General features: G+C 43.2%; 4 protein-coding genes and 1 pseudogene across 4 annotated transcripts in view; 4 read left to right on the top strand and 1 right to left on the bottom strand.

Moving 5' to 3' along the window:
* LOC134396287 (7-alpha-hydroxycholest-4-en-3-one 12-alpha-hydroxylase-like) overlaps positions 1-7440 on the top strand; it is a 43125-nt gene extending 35685 nt beyond the window's left edge. Inside the window, exon 3 of the mRNA XM_063122730.1 lies at positions 7426-7440. Within this exon, the coding sequence (XP_062978800.1) occupies positions 7426-7431 (6 nt within the window). The 3' untranslated portion in view covers positions 7432-7440. The remainder of the gene's footprint in view (positions 1-7425) is intronic.
* LOC134396320 (7-alpha-hydroxycholest-4-en-3-one 12-alpha-hydroxylase-like) overlaps positions 1-20468 on the top strand; it is a 319750-nt gene that overhangs the window by 167620 nt on the left and 131662 nt on the right. The window lies entirely within an intron of this gene.
* Positions 1-20468, top strand: part of LOC134396325 (7-alpha-hydroxycholest-4-en-3-one 12-alpha-hydroxylase-like) — a 125213-nt gene that overhangs the window by 73504 nt on the left and 31241 nt on the right. The gene's annotated exons all lie outside the window — the stretch shown is intronic.
* Positions 9202-20468, bottom strand: part of LOC134396370 (7-alpha-hydroxycholest-4-en-3-one 12-alpha-hydroxylase-like) — a 65520-nt pseudogene continuing 54253 nt past the window's right edge.
* Positions 17246-18817, top strand: LOC134391965 (5-beta-cholestane-3-alpha,7-alpha-diol 12-alpha-hydroxylase-like). The gene has a single exon (XM_063115923.1). The coding sequence runs from the start codon at positions 17246-17248 to the stop codon at positions 18815-18817; it is 1572 nt and encodes a 523-aa protein (XP_062971993.1).

Here is a 20468-nt window from a genome sequence, read left to right as displayed (position 1 = left end):
GTGCTGTGGTTACCTTCAATGAGTGGGGCAAGGCCAAAACTGTATATGACAGCAGAGAAGCTTTTGCTGGGAGGGGCATTTTTTTCTCAAGATTTTTTGAAAACCTGACACCTCCTCTGGCTTTAGGTCCTTCCAGTTCTTTATACCCAAAAAACACCTATGAGGAGAAGACAGGTGTCACCACAAATTTAATTGACTTTGATACCACAGACGGAACTCTCTTTAGCCATAAAGGTATAAACACCCAGAAGTTCCCAGATAGTAATGAAAGTCCTATTTATAGCAGTATAAGGGTGTCTCCTAAAAACCAAGAATCACTGCTGGACTCAAGAGGATATAATATAAAACACCCGGAGCACTGTGGAAAGAAGCAGGCCGACAACTCAAAAAGCTTGAATAACTCCACAGATCCAGTGGCGGCCTGTGGAATTCCCATTTTTCACATGGCCCACGAAAGGGCTCCTACTCTTAAAGGCCAAGCTGATCAAAAAACAGCATGGGATCAGTGGCACAGATGCTATAAGGATGATGAACCCTATACTAATGAGGAGATAGCTCTTTTGGACTCTTTCTGTGCGTTGGACCTAGAAGCACAGGAAGATATCCTGAGGCGTCTGACGTCTTTGAGAGAACATTTGATAATCAGGCAAGCAGAATGTGCAAGCCCATTGGCTAAGAGAGAAGCACCCGGGTCAGTAGAGGACCGTGCCCTAATCCACCAGAAAAACGATCAAACCAGTGGGAGGGGAGTTGGAAATGGCTCCAATGGAGGGGAGAAAGGTTCACAGAGAGGTCTGGGTATAGCAGAATTTACTCGCCAGGATAACAAACTTGTGCAACGTGACCCAGTGGCCAAAGATATCACTGCAGGTGCCAGCAGACTAAAATTTCCAATATGGGCTGATATGCGATATTTGGAAGAAGAGGAACTAGGGTCACCGGAAAGGCCTGCTGAACCTGTATACTGTTGGAATCCTGGAACGGATCCTGGTTATGTTTCCATTGATTTGCTAATTGCTGAGGAGCTGGAAGAAACAGAAGACTCAGCAGAAAACTTAAAGGTCAACTTTGCACCTGGACATTGATGTCATAATTGAACAATTGGTAAACTGATTGTCTTCAATTAAGGGTTGCAAGAAGTTGCATCATTGTACAGGTAGTCTATAAAAGTAAATGTATTTTCATGTACATGTATCACTCAGAATATATCACTCAGATGTATCAGAGCTGTATTGACTGACCATGTGTAAGTATTTGTTATCTGTGATTGCCATAACTAAATTATATTTTTATATGCCAGTAAAGGTTTGTTTAAACCAATTCAAATCTCAGTCTTAATCTGTGTCTTTGCTGATTTGGCTGGAAAACGCTGTAATACTCTACTACAAAGTTATTGGCCAGAAGCCCAGTCTGTGCAATAACTAATGAGGTTGGAAAATCTCCCATAAACCTCAATCATATAAACCTCAACATATACCCCCTCATAAAGGTGATGGGACCAGTGAAAACTAATGTTAGCAAGATCATGACACAGATGGAATAGACTGAAGAGCTGGAGGAGGACTCGAGGCCATCATCAGGGGCTGAGGAAATTGCAAAGGAGCATCAGTCACTTATAGGGGGAGTAACTTCATCTACTTGTCCCAGAGTGACTATAACAACTCAGAGCTTCCCACAAGGGGGGTCTGCATCAGTTTGACAAAAAAAGTGCCACTGTAACATATCACAAATAAGTCTTCTTTCCTGGAATATTGCAGGTTGGCTAAGTAAAGTGGTAGATCCCCCCTTTATGGAATTCATAAAAAAGCATGAGATTTTACTTTTTCAAGAGACATGGGCCAGAGAGGATCTATCTATAAATGGCTTTGCCTCCTACTCTTTAGATGCAACTCCTAGTAACAAAGGTGGGTGGCCCAAAGGAGGACTGGGTATTCTAATAGCTACAAGCATCAGGGCCTCCCTATCTAGATTGGAGCCCCTGACTTATTTGGCCACCGCGTTGATTCTAAAGTGTAATTCATTTAATTTACTAGTAATTAATGTATATATGCCACCACATAGGGAAAAGCAATTGGTTAAAGAAGATTGGTTAAAGTTAGAGGAGTATATCAATAAGCTGACAGATTTGTATCCTGAAGCCTCGGTGATCTTGGCGGGTGATCTTAATGCTCGAACTGGTCAGAATGATGCTGCCTTGTATGCCCATTTTCATGAACACCAACCTGCAACAGAGGAGGCCCACCCCCTGCCTGATAGGCAATCTAAGGATAAGGGTTGTAATTACGCCGGCTTATGCCTTATGAAAATGATAAATAGACTTGATTTAGTCATTTTGAATGGCAGTGTAAAGGGTGATATGAACGGGGAATTTACCTTCCTGTCAAGTTTGGGTGCATCAACGATTGATTATATCATAGTCTCTTATAATTTGTTAAATAAGGTGACTGGGCTTAAGGTGGGTAACTGTGTTGAGAGTGACCATCTACCCTTAATGCTATCCCTAAACCTGAGAAACCTTAATGTGCACACTGATCACAGTTTTCCAATGATTGCAGAGGCAGAAATGAGATCCTCATGGATTAGGTGGTCTGCCAAACTAGACAAAGCAACATCTGAGATGTTATACTCGGATTGCATTCTCCACCTTAGATATGTTCTACTAAATGCAGTATCCCCCGAAAAAGCGGTATCATTATACCAAATATTGATCTCCCCCCTTTAAAATTGCTTGAAGCATAAAAAGGGTAAACACCAACTCTCCTTGTCCAATAAATCTAAAAGGTGGTTTGACCAAGACTGCATTGCTTTAAAACACCTCTTAGTTAAAAAATACAGGCAGTACAGGGAACAGAATCTTCCAGTACTTCCTAAGGAATGGTTTGAGCACAAAAGGAGATATAGAGCTCTGATTAAAGAGAAAAAGAAGCAAGCTCAAAAGGATGCATGGCAGAGTTTAATAGATGCATCAAGGGCAGGTGATTCAGCCACCTTTTGGAAAGTTATTTCGAGGGGTTGGCCAAATATAACAGCTAGACCGGAGTATCTTATCCCTGCTAAAGTTTGGGGATCCCATTTCTATACTATGTATGCAAGTGGGCAAGTTTCCCAACAGTTTCCAAGAGCTTTAATTAATAGTGCTCCCGAGTGGCCCTCTGTATCTGTTTCTGAAATAAATAACCTTATCCTGAAACTTAAACAGGGTAAAGCACCAGGTGGAGACAACATCCCGCCAGAACTAGGCCTTGCAATTATCATCCCAATATATATAAAAAGGGAAAAGATCAGACCCTGCAAATTACAGACCCATCAGCCTTTTAAGTATAATTAGTAAACTGTATGCCAGCCATCTTCATGAAAAACTAGTTATGCGGCTGGATCAAGAAAACATTCTAGAAGACGAACAGGCAGGATTTAGGTCTGGGCGATCTACTATTGACCAAGGCTTGGTTCTCCAACACCTGGTTGAAAAATATGCATCAAAAGCTAGAGGAGCTCTCTATGCAGCCTTTATTGATTTCAAATCGGCCTTTGACCTAATTTCAAGAGAGAGGTTATGGGGAAAATTTGCAGATACAAATATTGATAGACGTCTCTTAACTCTCATACGCTGCTTATATGAGAACACTTATCTTCGGATAAGTTGCGATCGGGTGGGACACCTAACTGATCAAATCCCAACTTTTAATGGAGTAAAGCAAGGCTGTATACTTGCACCTACTCTATTTAATTTCTATATCAATTCATTAGTTAAAAGTGTGAGGGAAGTATGTTCCCATCCCCCAAAATTGGCAAATAAGCCCTTGACAGTACTTCTGTATGCCGACGATGCTGTGCTGCTTTCCTTAACAAGTGTAGGACTAAGACGTCTTTTAAAAGCGTTAGATCTCTATTGTAAAAATGAATTACTGTTGATTAACCATCTTAAATCTAAGGTTATGGTTTTTTCCAGAAGAAGGTTAAAGCATAAATGGCAGATTAACAACCATCCCATTGAACAAGTTTCATCCTTTAGATACTTGGGAATAACATTTCATTCTTCTGGCTTATGGAGTTTGCAAACTAAAAATGCAATTGAGAATGCACAGAGAAGCATCAAGGCTCTCCTCTGCTTTTTCTATACGAAAGGAGGCCAATATAATCCCTCAGCCATTCAAGTTTTCAAGGCGAAGGCCATCTCCCAGATGTTATATGGATCACAGTTGTGCGCATACAAAAATATTGCCCCCTTTGTAGTCACTCAGACTAAATTTTTGCGTTCAGTTTTGGGAGTCCCAAGTTGTGTTCCAAATGTAATTGTCCGTTTAGAGACAGGGCAAATTTCTATTGAGGCCCGTATATGGATCCTTAGGATTCATTACTGGCTGAAGCTGATTTTCTCCCCAGTGGGCTTGGCCCCACTGACATTAATTGATACATTCCAGACAAAATGGAAAATTACACTATATGAAAAACTGAGAGTTCTAGGCTTCTCACCAAATGCCCTAGTTGCTCTTGGTTATGAAAAAGCTAAAATGACAATTCAACAACATATTTGGGATATAGAATTGCAAAATCATTTGAGTTTGGCTTCAAGGTATCCTGAATTTAGAGATAATGGGAGGATATTTGCTTATGCAAAATATCTGGTGGACTTGAATATTCCTAAATTCAGGAAAGCTTTCACTCTGGCCAGGTTTAACGTTCTACCTTCATCCCTTTTGGTTGGAAGGTTTGGAAATGTACCCTACCAAGAACGGGTATGTCCCTGTGAGATGGGTAAAGTGGAAACAGTAGGCCATATTCTGCTGTATTGTTCCTTTTATCAAGATTTACGCCAAACATTTATAACCTCTGTCTTGCAGTGAACTCCCAGTAGATCAGATGAATATTACATAAAACATCTTCTATCGGATCAGAATCCTCAGGTTACTCTAAAAGTGGCCAGTTTTTGTGCGGCTGCCATAAGCCGACGGAAATTAATGTTGAAGAATTTTATTGCACCTTAGACTTAGGCTGAGACTGCCGCGTTTAATGGATTTTATGTATGTATTTTATTGTATGTTGGGTTTTTTAATATTATTGTGATGATGTTTTTTGTTGTGCTGGTCTATGACCAAAATAAACAAACTATGTAGTATGACCCTGCCTAAATATAGAAGAGCCTTTACATTAGCGAGATTTGATGTTTTGCCCTCTAAGCTCTTGGATGGAAGATTCCAGGGAATTCCAGTCCAAGATCGACTTTGTCCCTGCAATAATGGGGAAGTAGAAACAATGGGCCATGTACTTCTACATTGCTCTTTCTATCAGGATTTATGCAGGGATCTTATTTTTCCCATTTTATATAATTATCATGATAGGACTGACAGTTTTTATGTTTCTTTGCTTCTCTCCGATAAGATACCACATATTATGAATAAAGTGGCCAAATTCCGTGCAATTGCTATAACTTGCCGTAATCTTTTTGTTGGAATCCTGGATTAGGGTTCTGGTTATGTTTCCATGGATTTACTAATTGCTGAGGAGCTGGAGGAATCAGAAGACTCAGCAGAAAATTTAAAGGTCAACGTTGCACCTGGACATTGATGTCATGATTGAATAATTGGTAACTTGATTGTTTCAATTAAGGGATTGCAAGCAGTTGCATCACTGTACAGTTAGCCTATAAAAGGAATGTATTCCCATGTACATCACTCAGAAATCAGAAATGTATCAGAGCTGTATTGACTGACCGTATGTAAGTATTTGTATTTGTGATTGCCATAACTAAATTATATTTTTATATGCCAGTAAAGGTTTGTTTAAACCTTGAAAATCTCAGTCTTAACCTGTGTCTGTGCTGACTTTGTTGGAAACCGTTGCAAATACTCTGCTATAAGTTTATTGGCCAGAAGCCCAGTCTGGCAGTAACTAAATAAGGTTGTATAAAAACACCATATCGCAATACTTTTAACCATCGATTGCAGCCTCTGATTGTGTGATACAATTTCTTAGGCTGAGACTGCTGCGTTTTATGGATTTTATGTATGTATTTTATTGTATATTGGGGTTTTTAATATTATTGTGATGATGTTTTCTGTTGTGCTGGTCTATGACCAAAATAAACAAACTTTGACTTTGACTTATAGAGCCTCAGAGCTGAGCAGAAGTGATGCATGCTGGGACAAGAAATCCTAACTTCAAGTATAACCTCATAGCATATGTGCTACTGGTGACTGACCAAGAAAGAGATCTTGGGGTTGTGTGGACATCTCGATGAAAACATGCCTGTTGTGAAAAAAAGAAAAGGGAAAAAAGAGCAAATTCCATGGTAGGCATCATTAGGAAAGGAATTAAGAATGAAGTTATCAATATCACATTGCCTTTATACAAATCTAGGGTGACTGAACTTAGAATATGGTACAATTCTGATCACTACTCCTAAAAAAATTATTCTAGAGCTGGAAAAGTGCAGAAAAGAGCAACTAAAATGATCAGGGGCCTGGAGCAACTGCCCTAGGAATAAAGCTTAATACAGCTGAGATCCTTTAGCTTGGAAAAAGGGCGAGTATAAGGAGACATGCGTACCAAGAGGAGTACCAAAACATGCATGACATGTTAAAGCTGCAGGAGCTATACTACCGTGACCAGAGACAAAAGAGGGCAGGGCTCCTGCAGCTTTAACTGTGGTGAGGAAGATGGAATTTCACCAGGTGCTGTATGCATACAAAGGACACCTGCTGAAACTCCCTCTTCTATGCAACTGTTAAAGATACAGGAGCTCTGTTCTTCCTTTTCATACGGTCACCCAAGCGGCACCATATCTTGGCCTGCTGTAACACTGATTTCAGCCCTGGCTTCCCTTTTCTAAAAGAAATTCCTGCAAGAGTGGAGAGTTGTGCTACTGGGCAGTTGACAGTGATGCTATAGGCCTTTGTGGGAAGCTCCTAGCCCACCTGGCATGGCCCACTGTCATGAGGGAAAGCCAGCTGGGCTCATCAACATTGAAATGGCCCCATCAGAGCACACTTTGCTGAAGGTTCCCTCAAACCTGAATCTGGCCCTGGTTGTGGCCAGACCTGGTGTGGCATCTCCTGAGTAGGAACCCCAAAACAAATTTGCCCACCACCCAGCTAACATAAGGTGTCATTACAGGTTGGCGGATTCCCTGGGTTGTCCTGTAAGTTATAGGATGGCACCTCCTTCTCCCTCTGTCCCAGAAGGAGTATAAAACTACGGAAATGTAGGGCTCCATCACACCAGCGACTTCCCCAGGAGTCCACAAGTGTGAGGGATCGATCTTCCACTCGTTGATCATGTGAAGCTGTGCATCTTCAAGTTCACAAACTACCGAGCTGGCGGTTCCCTTACTCAAGAGTAAATCCCATTGATTTCAACTGCAGGATCGAGGAGAGCATTTATTTCACAGGGAGGGAAAGTAATCCAGACTTCCTGGGTTCAAAAAAGAAATGAAACATGGAGGATAAGAGCCGAAATGAGTGCAGGACGTGGACGACGTCATGTGGGTATCGGGCTGCAAAACTGCATACCAGGCAGGGGGAGTGTGAAGGAAGGCTGGGGTCCACCCATTGTCCCTGCAAGGCAGGCTCCTGCACCAAATGTCTAGATTCCCAGGTAGCCCTCTCCTTAGCCCTGACCTTAGTCAGGAAGAGCCAGCCCTCCAGGAAATAAAACCACACAAACTTTTAAGGACTAAATCAGTTTATTTACAGACACTAAAACTATCATGTAAGCCTCAGTCAAACATACAAATTACACAAACAATAGGATATAAAGGGGCATAGGAAGGTGTAGGAAAAGAATGGGGTAAGAACTTAAAAACAAACTTCACAACAGTCAATTCCAAACAGCAACCGAATAAGACTCTAGCCCACCCAAAAACAGGAAAGGCAAACAGATTCCCCTGGAACGTCCAGACACTTAAACATAAGGAACCGATGTAAAACCAAGCCTTTACCCAGCTCACCAGGAATCTCCCATTCCACAAACACGTATGTCCAGGGAAGATGGCTGCCCCCCTGGCTGCCCACCTCTTTATCCTTTTCCAGGCCGTCAGGCCTCGTGACTCACTTTAGCCAGTCCTGTGCCCCACTCCGGTCATTGACACCCCCTCCCTCGCCAGGCCGTTTCCACAACTGAAACAGATCAACATCCCAATTAGCACGACCTTGGCTACTCCAGCTAAACTGATAACCCACAGGTGCTGCTCCAGGAGATAGGGAGGGCTTGGCACAGCCAATTACCCGTGCCATGAGCTGTTCCCCGAAACTCCCTCCTCCTGGCCCAGAGGCCGCAGCCAGACTGAGCAGAACTAACTGAACAGGACCGCAGCCCTTTGGGGCCGTCCTTCACAGGGAGCGTGCAAGAAATCGCCGGTGTGATGGAGCCCATAAGCAGGTGAGCCAAGAGGTAGAGGAAACTGTTCTCCTCTCCGAATTGCAAAATAAAATGGTCCCTCTTTTGGACCTCAGTGTTTATTTTATTTTTCATAACCCCACACATAAAAGAGACACCTTTGAATATGAGCTAATATTTTACAAAATGTCTTCCACTCAGAACTTCACAAAGTAAATAACTGCCAGCCAAAATAACTACGAAAGCCAGGTTTAATTCTCTTTGCCCTCATGCTGCATTATGATCAAGGGCATGTCTAGATCAGGCGATATCCCGGTGATCACCCCGGGATCAACCCTGTGTGTCCACATGATGCAAAGTGGATCCCAGGCAGGGAGGGATGATCCCTCCCTGTACGGCTTTAATCCTGACATTTCCCATGGTCTTGAGATTGTCCTGAGACCATGGGACGTGTGGGCAGCTGTCCCAGTTACTTCTTGGCTCCTCGCGAGTAAATGTAACATGCCATAAACCAGGCACAGAGTTCTTCAGGTGCTCCATGCCCATAAGGGTGGCGGGGGGAGCAAGATTTTTTAAAAAACAAACACCAACAACTAACTTTTTCAATGGAGCGTTCGTACACTCATTTTTGATGAAAAACCTAAACAACAAAAAATGGAGGATGCCACGTCTTCTTCCTCCTGGGATATCATGTGCCATGTGTAGACAGAGGGGGAGCATCTCGTGATCATCATATAGTGGGAACCTCTCCCTCCCCTCCCTAGGTCTAGACATGCCCAAAGACTCCGTATTTATAGAATAATATTTTTATTAGGAAAAAAAGAATTACCCTGAGTTTAACTGCGAAACCATATATTAATTAATAAAAGCCAGCTTTGATAGGGCAATCCTATGCATATTTTCTTAGAAGCTATCCAAAGGGCTGACTCCAGGCCACTGTGCAGAGCATATGAGCCTAAATGACTTTCCCCTTAGACTCTCAATCGGTATTTGAACTGGATATCATGAGATGGCTTTGCAATTCCAAACCCAAAGCTTCTTACATCTATCGTAGGCATTTCTTCTTCTGCATTAACCAATTCCATGTCAAAGTAGGCCAGCATCAAGAAGACAAACATCTTCATTTCATAAACAGCAAAAAATCGCCCAGGGCACAGTGCAGGTCCGCCACCAAAAGGCATACTGTGATTCTTTAGCTTTCCCCCATTCTTATAGAAGTCCTTTTTTATGCCATCTGGGGTCACAAACCTGTCGTATTTGAATGTGTGAGGGTCAGGGTGGATTTCTGGATCTGTTTGCAGTGCAAGAAAAGGCGACAGCCCTAGATCATCACCTTTCCGGAAAGTATATTCTTTGCCATTGGCCATCTTAATATCCATTTCCTGCATCACGGTTCTGAAGATAAAAGCAGACCCTTTCAAGCGCAGAGTTTCCTCTATTGCACTGTCCAGAAGAGGAGTTCTGATCATATTCAAGGACACATTGATGAAGGGGCTGCCTGCCACGACCTCCTGACCAGTCTCTCTTAGAACTCTCTCCACTTCTTCCCTCACTGCCTTCAATACTTCTGGATATTTCAGAAGATATTTCAGAGATTCTTCAATCTCTCTGTCTCCTTCTTGCTCAGAGGGTCTAGTATGCCGCTGACCATATGGGGATAGAAACGGTCAAATTTCTCAAAATTTTCAGACAAGTTTCCACGTTGTGTCATTTCATTCTCCTTAGCATTTTCTTTGCTGTCTACATCTTTGTGTGGCTCATTGCCAAACAAAGTCAGAAAAGAGGCTTGGAAGACAGTTTTGTAGGTAAAGTGGACGACTCCCTCCTGCCGCCAAGATCTTTCCCCCTCACCTGAATCCTGGCTGAGAAGCATCACGGACTTCAACTTCTCCATCATCACCTGGTTCAGGGCAGGCAGATACTTCCCTCCGAGATACTTATCACTCATTTTTTTAAAACGATGTAGCTGAGATTCTGTGCAGTGGAGGCCAAAAACATTACGTGCCACCATTGATGAAAATTTATGATAATCCAGCACTTGTTTTGATACCTTCATTAAGGGTTCATAAGTAGAAGGATCAAACAAAAAATGCATGTAAACGCCTCCGAGCAAAACTGTGAAAATATCCCCATGTTTCTTCTGCATCCTTTCCAAAAACTCTTCAGGGGTCCTCATGAAACTTAGCCCGTGTCCGAGCCATGGAAGGAAGCCTTTGTCCAATGGAGGTTCCTTGGGTTTCCTCTTGCGAAATGCTCCTATTTTATGAAGTCCGCCAAGTAGGGTTGCCAAGAGGCACGCTAAGAAAGTGAAAAGCACAGTCTCCCAGAGAGTCATTGCTGATGCGCTGGAGGAAACACTGCAAAAGAATAAATGGATCCACAGTTTTATATGAATCAACCAATCAAATGGCAAATCAGGGTGAGGTGATCTAATCCCATTTCTAAGCAGGTACAGGCAGTTGCACTTTGCCTGTTCCTTTATTTATTTATTTATTTATTTATTAAAATATTAATATCCTGCCCTATAGCTAAATGATCTCAGGGCAGTGTACAGATAAAATCATACATATAAAATAGAATAAATATACAATTCTAAAACAGATTAAACCATTACTATGTTAAAACTTATATGAATTTTTAAAACAGTAAAATCTAATTAAAAGATTACAGTGTGCAGGCTGGTCGATTTAGCCATCAAAGGCCCTGTCAAAAAGCCATGTCTTAACCTGACACCGAAATGAAACCAGTGCCAGTCAGGCCTCCAGGGGGAAGGCATTCTACAGCCGGGTGCCACAACAGAGAAAGCCCTCTCCTATGTCCCACCACAGCAGATACCTTGCATTGTTGGGGCAGGGAGAAAGGGTCCTCCGACAGATCTCAGGTCTAGGGCAGGCAGATATAGGGAGAGGCTCTCCCACAAGTATCAAGGCCTCAAGCAGTTTAGGGCTTTAAACATTATTACCAGCATCTTGAATTCTGACCGGAAACATATTGGCAACCAGTGCAACTCCTCTAAGACTGGTGTGATATGGTCTCTATGAGATGTTCCAGTCAGCAATGCAGCTGCTGCATTTTGCTGGACAAAGCACAGGCCAGTCCAATACAATTGGAAAGGCAGATACAAAAAGGAAATAGAGACTATGGGTAGAAAGTATTCTCCAGGTACTCATGGATGGAAATGTTATGGACGTAATATATCTTGATTTCAGCAAAGCTTTTGACAAAGTGCCCCATGATATTCTAATTAACAAACTAGCTAAAAGTGGGCCAGATGGAACAATTATCAGATGGATTCACAGTTGGCTACAGAATCAGACTTAAAGAGTGCTTATCAATGGTACCTTCTCAAACTGTGGGGAGGTAACGAGCGGGGTAGAGCAGGGCTCTGTCCTGGGCCCAGTGCTCGTCAACATTTTTGGACAAGGAGGTGCAGGAAACGCTTATCAAATTTGCAGATGACACAAAATTGGGTGGGATAGCTAATACAATGGAAGACAGAAACAAACTTCAAAGTGATCTTGATAGGCTGGAGTGCTGGGCTGAAAACAACAGAATGAAATTGAATGGGGATAAATGCCAAGTTCTATATCTAGGAAATAGAAACCAAATGACCATATGAAAAGGAAGCATGGCTTTAACAGTTGCATATAAAATGGAATTTCAGCAGATGTCATTTGTATATATGGAGAATCTGGGGAAAATTCCTCTTTATCACACCAGTTAAAGCTGCAGGAGCCCTGCCCTCTTTTAAATCTGGTCACTCTATATAGCTCCTGCATCTTTAACTGTGGTGATGAACAGGGGATTTCACCCAGTTCTCCATATATACAAATGACTCCTTCTGAAATTCCGTTATCTATGCAACTGTTAAAGCCCTGTCCTCCTTTTCATATGGTCACCCTACCTATGAAGAAAGACTGGAACAACCGGGCTTGTTTAGCCTGTAGAAGAGAAGGCGGTGCTCCGGATCCGGATGGGTGCTCCGTGTCCACCCCCCCCCCCATAGACTTGCATTGAAAATGTTAAACGCCTCTAACTTTCTAATTTTCAAGTAAGAAATGTCAAAATAATCACCATGAGAGCTTCTAAATGTATGCAGATTTATGCCCATTTTGAAGGAAATCCGAGCATGCCCTGAATTTTGGTTTTGTTTTTTTTGGTTTTTTTTTAATCCATTTTCGGAAATGCAGTTATCTCTGTTATTTTTCCAGATACAGACCTCTACCTGGGCACCATCACAGCTTCCACCTAGATCCTTATTCATGCCCATTTTGAGAGTTTGAGCATGCCCTGATATTGGGGAAATTTTAAAAAATATTTCTCTCCCCATTTACAAAAATGCATGTATCTCCATCATTTTTCTGCATACACACCTCTAAATGGGCACCATCGGAGCTTCCACATTGATCCTTATTCATGCCCATTTTGAAGGATTTCGGGGTATTTTTAAAGATATATTTAAATAAGAATCTTCATCTCAGGTTAAAAACTTCAAAAACGGACACATGGTATTTCAAGAAATTTTAAACAGGGTGAGCACAGCAGCACTGCAGCTGCCTTTTCATCACGAGGAAGGACTATTTAGTTATTTATTTATTTATTTATTACATTTTTATACTGCCCAATAGACAAAGCTCTCTGGGCGGTTCACAAAAATTAAAACCATCATAAAACAACCAACAAGTTAAAAACACAAATACAAAATACAATATAAAAAGCACAACCAGGATAAAACCACGCAGCAAAATTGATATAAGGTTAAAATACAGAGTTAAAACCGTATAATTTAAATTTAAGTTAAAATTAAGTGTTAAAATACTGTTAAATAAACTATCCTTGGCTCACTTCCTTGTGCCCCCAGAAATGTCTGCTGCCTGCCTGCCTTCCCTCCCTCCTCCCCTGCCCGCCTCGCAGGGATGGTTTGTGTGTGTCTTGCTTTGACTCAGGGAATAAGTCCTTCCTGCACTCACTTAGACTTTTGGAAGTTCCAAATACATTTTTCAAGTGTGGAAGAAGATTCATATTTAGGTTTATCTCTACTCCCCAATTCATGGCATGTTGGGATTTCCTTTGAAATGGCCCCATTGAGCTGTCTGCAGCATTATTATTATTATTATTATTATTATTATTATTATTTATTTATTTATTTATATAGCACCATCAATGTACATGGTGCTGTACAGAGTAAAACAGTAAATAGCAAGACCCTGCCGCATAGGCTTACAATCTAATAAAATCATAGATGAACAATAAGGAGGGGAAGAGAATGCAAATAGGCACAGGGTAGGGTAAAACTAACAGTATAAAGTCCGAACAACATCAAGTTTTAAAAGCTTTAGGAAAAAGAAAAGTTTTTAGCTGAGCTTTAAAAGCTGCGATTGAACTTGTAGTTCTGAAATGTTCTGGAAGAGCGTTCCAGGCGTAAGGGGCAGCAGAAGAAAATGGACGAAGCCAAGCAAGGGAAGTAGAGACCCTTGGGCAGGCGAGAAACATGGCATTAGAGGAGCGAAGAGCACGAGCGGGGCAATAGTGTGAGATGAGAGAGGGGGAGATACTGGGGTGTCCGATTTTCATAAATTCCCCAAAAATCAGGGGATGATGGGATCGGCTTGAGTCTTGGCATGCATGTGTATCCCTGGATAAGCTATCATGGTGCCGAGTTTGAGGTTTCTAACGTGAAAATTGACGGAGATATCGAAAGGGGTGTGAATTGGGGTTATGGGTGGTGCGTTAGAAGTTAAAGCCCCACCAAAAATCAGGGGATGATGGGATTGGCTTGAGTCTTGGCATGCATGTGTATACATACATGAGGTGTCATGGTGCCTAATTTGAGGTTTCTAATGTGAAAATTGACATAGTTTTAGCATGGGACTTGATTTGGGGTGAGTTAAAAGGTTTAAGCCCCGCCAAAAATCAGGGGATGATGGGATTGGCTTGAGTCTTGGCATGAATGTGGATCTAGATGGCATCTGTGAGGGTGGCCACTTCCAATTTTTTTATCTGCCAAAATGTCAGAGAACAGTCCATGTCTGAAAATGGGGTGTCCGATTTTTAAATATTCTCCAAAAATCAGGGGATGGGATTGGCTTGAAACTTGGTGTCCATGTGGACACATGGATAATCTGTCATGGGACCGAACGTGAGGTTTCTGATGTGCAAATTGACATAGTTGTAGCATGGGACTTGATTTGGGGTGAGTTAAAAGGTTTAAGCTCAGCCCAAAAAATGTCGGAGAACAGTCCATGTCTGAAAATGGGGTGCCCGATATTCATAAACTCCCCCAAAATCAGGGGATGATGGGATTGGATTGAGTCTTGGCATGCATGTGTATCCATGGATAATCTATCATGGTGCTGAGTTTGAGTTTTCTAACGTGAAAACTGACGGAGATATCGAAAGGGGTTTGAATTGGGGTTATGGGTGGTGCATTAGAGGTTAAAGCCCCGCCAAAAATCAGGGGATGATGGGATTGACTTGAGTCTTGGCATGAATGTGGATCTAGATGGCATCTGTGAGGGTGCCTGCTTCAATTTTTTTTATCTGTCAAAATGTCAGAGAACAGTCCATGTCTGAAAATGGGGTGTCCAATTTTCATAAATTCCCCAAAAATCAGGGGATGATGGGATTGGCTTGAGTCTTGGCATGCATGTGTATCCATAGATAATCTATCATACTGCTGAGATTGAGGATTCTAACGTGAAAACTGACGGAGCTATCAAAAGGGGTGTGAATTGGGATAATGGGTGGTGCATTAGAGGTTAAAGCCCCGCCAAAAATCAGAGGATGATGGGATTGGCTTGAGTCTTGGCATGAATGTGGATCTAGATGGCATCTTTGAGGGTGGCCACTTCCAATTTTTTTATCTGCCAAAATGTCGAGGAACAGTCCATGTCTGAAAATGGGGTGTCCGATTTTCAAATATTCTCCAAAAATCAGGGGATGATGGGATTGGCTTGAAACTTGGTGTCCATGTGGACACATGGATAATCTGTCATGGGACCGAACGTGAGGTTTCTGATGTGCAAATTGACATAGTTGTAGCATGGGACTTGATTTGGGGTGAGTTAAAAGGTTTAAGCTCAGCCCAAAAAATGTCGGAGAACAGTCCATGTCTGAAAATGGGGTGCCCGATATTCATAAACTCCCCAAAAATCAGGGGATGATGGGATTGGATTGAGTCTTGGCATGAATGTGGATCTAGATGGCATCTGTGAGGGTGCCTGCTTCAGGTTTTTTTATTTGTCAAAATGTCGGAGAACAGTCCATGTCTGAAAATGGGGTCTCCGATTTTCATAAATTCCCCAAAAATCAGGGGAGGCTTGGATTGGCTTGAGTCTTGGCATGCGTGTGTATACTTCCACGAGGTGTCATGGTGCTGAACTTGAGGTTTCTAACTTTAACAGAAAAAAAGTTGTATACTTTTTTGGATTTCAATGCAAGCCTATGGGGGGGAAAGCGGAGCTCCGATCCGGATCCGGAGCTCCGCAGCGGAGCGGACTATAGGTGGAGCGGGGCAGAGCGAAGCGGCCCGATCCGCAAATTGCGGATCTGGAAGAGAAGCAGATCGGGGGGGTCCGTGCACACCCCTAGCACATAGCCATCAGGCTGGACTTCTCCTCCAGGAATTTATCCATAAGAATATAAAGAAAAAGTGAAGACGTGGAAGAAAAACTTACGTCATGCGAGTTTGCTCTCAGAAGAGTGAAGTTTAAGCTCCCTCTTCACAATAAGAGCATAGTGCAATTACCTTTTGGAAGTCTGCCTCCTTGTTCTGTAGAGAGATCATATTTATTTAAAGAGGCATGGGCGTGCCACTCTAGTTAAGGTCGTACAGTAAAAAAAAGCATTCTACCATTACAAATGGGTAATTTTCATAAAATCAAAAATGTTTCACCAATCTTCCTGAAATGTACATGTGCCAGAATGAAATATTATAACGTATAAGGTGGCCTTTTTAATTCATATTACAAGTATGCTCAGTCGTGTCTTGCTCCTCCTTTAAAAGCAGACTGGAACCTTGGCAAGGGGAAGAGTTTCCTCTCCTTTTCTGCACCATAATCCTACAAGTTACAACTGACTTCCTCTGAGTGTGTGTATGTGTGTTCTTTTATTCTTCATTTGATTATTGCTGCTGCTTGGTTTTCAATTCAATCCAAGCCAGGTCTACTCAGAAGTAAATTCTATTCCATGCAATGAGTCTCACTTCCATGCACTAATTTGAAGGGGTGCCAAAAGAGATTCTGAATACAATAAAAAATGTAGATTTCCTACTTGGTATACAAAAATCAAAACAGATCATAAAAGGGCTACTTATTTGCAAGAATGAACCTTTTTCCCTGTTAGGCATGTTTTTACCCAGCTCAGATTTCAAACAATGTCCACTGAGTATCTGGCTGGAAGATTTTCTAATAGACCTGCGAAAGAGCGCTTTTGCATAAACAATGCAGGACATATTGAAGATCTCGTACATTCTATCCTATACTGTCCATTATATAATTCGCCCAGGGCTAAATTAATTCTCCCTTTCCAGACCACCTTAGGAGGCCAATCAGATATATTAAAATTAGATGGCTGCTGGCTGATGTGGACAAATTCATCAGCTATAGGATAGCTTTATTTGCGCTCGCTGTAAGAAAAATAAGTGCAGCCTTTCTAAACCACACCACTGTCAAATCCTAAGGGGGGTGGGGGGGCATGTTAAACAGAAGGAATGTTCTAAATCCTGGTCATTTTATTGTATTCTTGTTTTATTGTATCAAATGTTTCTCTGTTTTATACTTGTGTGCTTTGTGTTTGTATTGTGATGGCCACTGGCTACAAACAATAAAATCTTGAGACATATGATTGGTTGATTCATATAAACCTGTGGATCCATTTATTCTTTTGCAGTGTTTCCTCCATTGCATCAGCAATGAGTCTTTGGGAGACTGTGCTTTGCACTTTCTTAGCGTGCCTCTTGGCAACCCTACTTGGCGGACTCCATCAAATAGGAGCATTTCGCAAGAGGAAACCCAAGGAACCTCCATTGGACAAAGGCTTCCTTCCATGGCTCGGACACGGGCTAAGTTTCATGAGGACCACTGAAGAGTTTTTGGAAAGGATGCGGAAGAAACATGGAGATATTTTGCTCGGAGGCAATTACATGCGTTTTTTGGTTGATCCTTCTACTTATGAACCCTTAATGAAGGTATTTAAACAAGTGCTGGGTTATAATAAATTTACATCAATGGTGGCACGTAATGTTTTTGGCCTCCACTGCACAGAATCTAAGCTCCATAGTTTTAAAAAAATCAGTGATAAGTATCTCGGAGGGAAGTATCTACCTGTCCTGAACCAGGAGATGATGGAGAAGTTGAAGTCCGTGATGCTTCTCAGCCAGGATTCAGGTGAGGGGAAAAGATCTTGGCGGCAGGAGGGAGTCCTCCACTTTACCTACAAAACTGTCTTCCAAGCCTCTTTTCTGACTTTGTTTGGCAATGAGCCACACAAAGATGTAGACAGCAAAGAAAATGCTAAGGAGAATGAAATGACACAACGTGGAAACTTGTCTGAAAATTTTGAGAAATTTGACCATTTCTTTCCCCATATGGTCACTGGAATCATAGATCCTCTGAACAAAAAGGAGACAGAGAGATTGAAGAAGTACTTCTGGGACATTCTCTCAGTAGAAAAGTTGTATCAAAGGGACGGCATCAGCAATTGGATAACTGAGCTAAACCAGCAGTTAACTGAAAAGATGCGGACTCAATTTCAGCTGCTGCTTCTCTGGGTATCTCAAACTAACATTGTCCATGCTACCTCCTGGATTCTTCTGTATCTCCTGAAATATCCAGAAGTATTGAAGGCAGTGAGGGAAGAAGTGGAGAGAGTTATTATTATTATTATTATTATTATTATTATTATTATTATTTATATAGCACCAGTTCTAAGAGAGACCGCTCAGGAGGTCGTGGCAGGCGGCCCCTTCATCAACGTGTCCTTGGATATGATCAAAACTCCTCTTCTGGACAGTGCAACAGAGGAAACTCTGCGCTTGAAAGGGTCTGGTTTTATCTTCAGAACTGTGATGCAGGAAATGGATATTAAGATGGCAGATGGCAAAGAATATACCCTCCGGAAAGGTGATGATCTAGTGCTGTCACCTTTTCTTGCACTGCAAACAGATCCAGAAATCCACCCTGACCCTCACACATTCAAATACGACAGGTTTGTGACCCCAGATGGCATAAAAAAGGAGTTCTACAAGAATGGGAATAAGCTAAAGTATTACAGTATGCCTTTCGGTGGTGGAACTGGACTTTGTCCTGGGCGATTTTTTGCTGTTTATGAAATGAAGATGTTTGTCTTCTTGATGCTGGCCTACTTTGACATGGAACTGGTTAATGCAGAAGAAGAAATGCCTACGATAGATATAAGAAGACATGGGTTTGGAACTGTAAAACCATCTCATGATGTTCAGTTCAAACACCGACTGAGAGTCTAAGGGGAACGTCATTTAGGCTCAAATCCTCTGCACAGTGCCCTGGAGTCAGCCCTTTGGATTGCTTCCAAGAAAATATGCATAGGATTGCCGTCTCAAACCTGGTTTTTATTTCAAATTAACATGTGGGCTCCCAGTTAATCAAATCCATGAATTTGATTTTTTTTTTAAAAAAAAATTATTCCTTGAGTCCCTGTCTGACTTCATAAGGTGACACAGCCACTTATAGAGCCTCAGAGCTGAGCAGAAGTGATGCATGTTGGGACAAGAAATCCTAACTTCAAGTATAATAGGGTGACCAGATGCACCGGGAAACCCCAGAGACCTCCGGTAAGACGAAGCATCTCCGGGGCAACCGGCTCTGCCCCCCAAAACTCCAGGGAAAGCATGCGCCGCCCGGCATGTTCCCTAGCCCTGCCCAGCCCCAATCTGGCCTTGTATTTGGCCTGCGCAATCAGCCTGAAGCTGGAGTTGGAGCCGGGTGTGGGGCTGGAGCTGGAGCTGGGGCTGGAGTTGGAGCCGGAGCCAGGGCTGGAGCTGCCGGGGCTGGGGTTGGAGCCGGGGCGGGGCTGGAGCCAGAGCTGGGCCTGGAGTTGGAGCCAGAGCCAGGGCTGGAGCTGGAGCTGGGGCTGGAGCTGCCGGGGCTGGGGCTGGAGCCAGAGCTGGGCCTGGAGTTGGAGCCGGAGCCAGGGCTGGAGTTGGAGCTGGGGCTGGAGCTGCCGGGGCTGGGGCTGGAGCCAGAGCCGGGGCTGGAGTTGGAGCTAGAGCTGAGGCCAGGGCTGGGGCTGGAGCTGGAGTTGGAGCCGGAGCTGGAGCCAGGGTTGGAGTTGGAGCTGGAGCCAAGGCTGGAGCTGGAGCTGCTGGGGCTGGAGTTGGAGCCAGGGCGGGGCTGGAGCCAGAGCTGGGCCTGGAGTTGGAGCCGGAGCCAGGGCTGGAGTTGGAGCTGGGGCTGGAGCTGCCGGGGCTGGGGCTGGAGCCAGAGCCGGGGCTGGAGTTGGAGCCGGAGCTGGAGCCAGGGTTGGAGTTGGAGCTGGAGCCAAGGCTGGAGCTGGAGCTGCTGGGGCTGGAGCTGGAGCCAAGGCTGGAGCTGGAGCCAGAGCTGGGCCTGGAGTTGGAGCCGGGGCAGGGCTGGAGCTGGAGAGCTGGAGCCGGGGCTGGAGCCAGAGCCGGGGCTGGAGTTGGAGTTGGAGCTAGAGCCAGGGCCAGGGCTGGGGCTGGAGCCGGGGCTGGAGTTGGAGCCGGAGCTAGAGCTGGAGTTGGAGCCGGGGCGGGGCTGGAGCCGGAGCCGGAGCTGTTGTGAAAAAAAGAAAAGGAAAAAAAATGCAAATTCCATGGTAGGCATCATTAGGAAAGGAATTAAGAATGAAGTTATCAATATCACATTGCCTTCATACAAATCTATGGTGACTGAACTTAGAATACGGTACAATTCTGATCACTACTCCTAAAAAATATATATTCTAGAGCTGGAAAAGTACAGGGGAAAAAATGGCGGATGCCATGTCTTCATCCTCCCGGGACGTCATGTATCATGTGTAGACTGAGGGGGAGCATCTCACGATCATCATATCGTGGGGACCTCCCCCTCCCCTCCCTATGTCTAGACATGCCTAAAGACTCCATATATACAGAATAATATTTTTATTAGGAAAAA

Source organism: Elgaria multicarinata, chromosome 1, assembly GCF_023053635.1.
Source record: "Elgaria multicarinata webbii isolate HBS135686 ecotype San Diego chromosome 1, rElgMul1.1.pri, whole genome shotgun sequence".
Taxonomy (NCBI): Eukaryota; Metazoa; Chordata; class Lepidosauria; order Squamata; family Anguidae; genus Elgaria; species Elgaria multicarinata.
This window is presented reverse-complemented; position numbering and strand designations above follow the sequence as displayed.

Bases quoted from the DNA above. Each gene is read 5' to 3' on its own strand.
- LOC134391965 (XM_063115923.1), top strand. From the start codon at position 17,246: ATGAGTCTTTGGGAGACTGTGCTTTGCACTTTCTTAGCGTGCCTCTTG.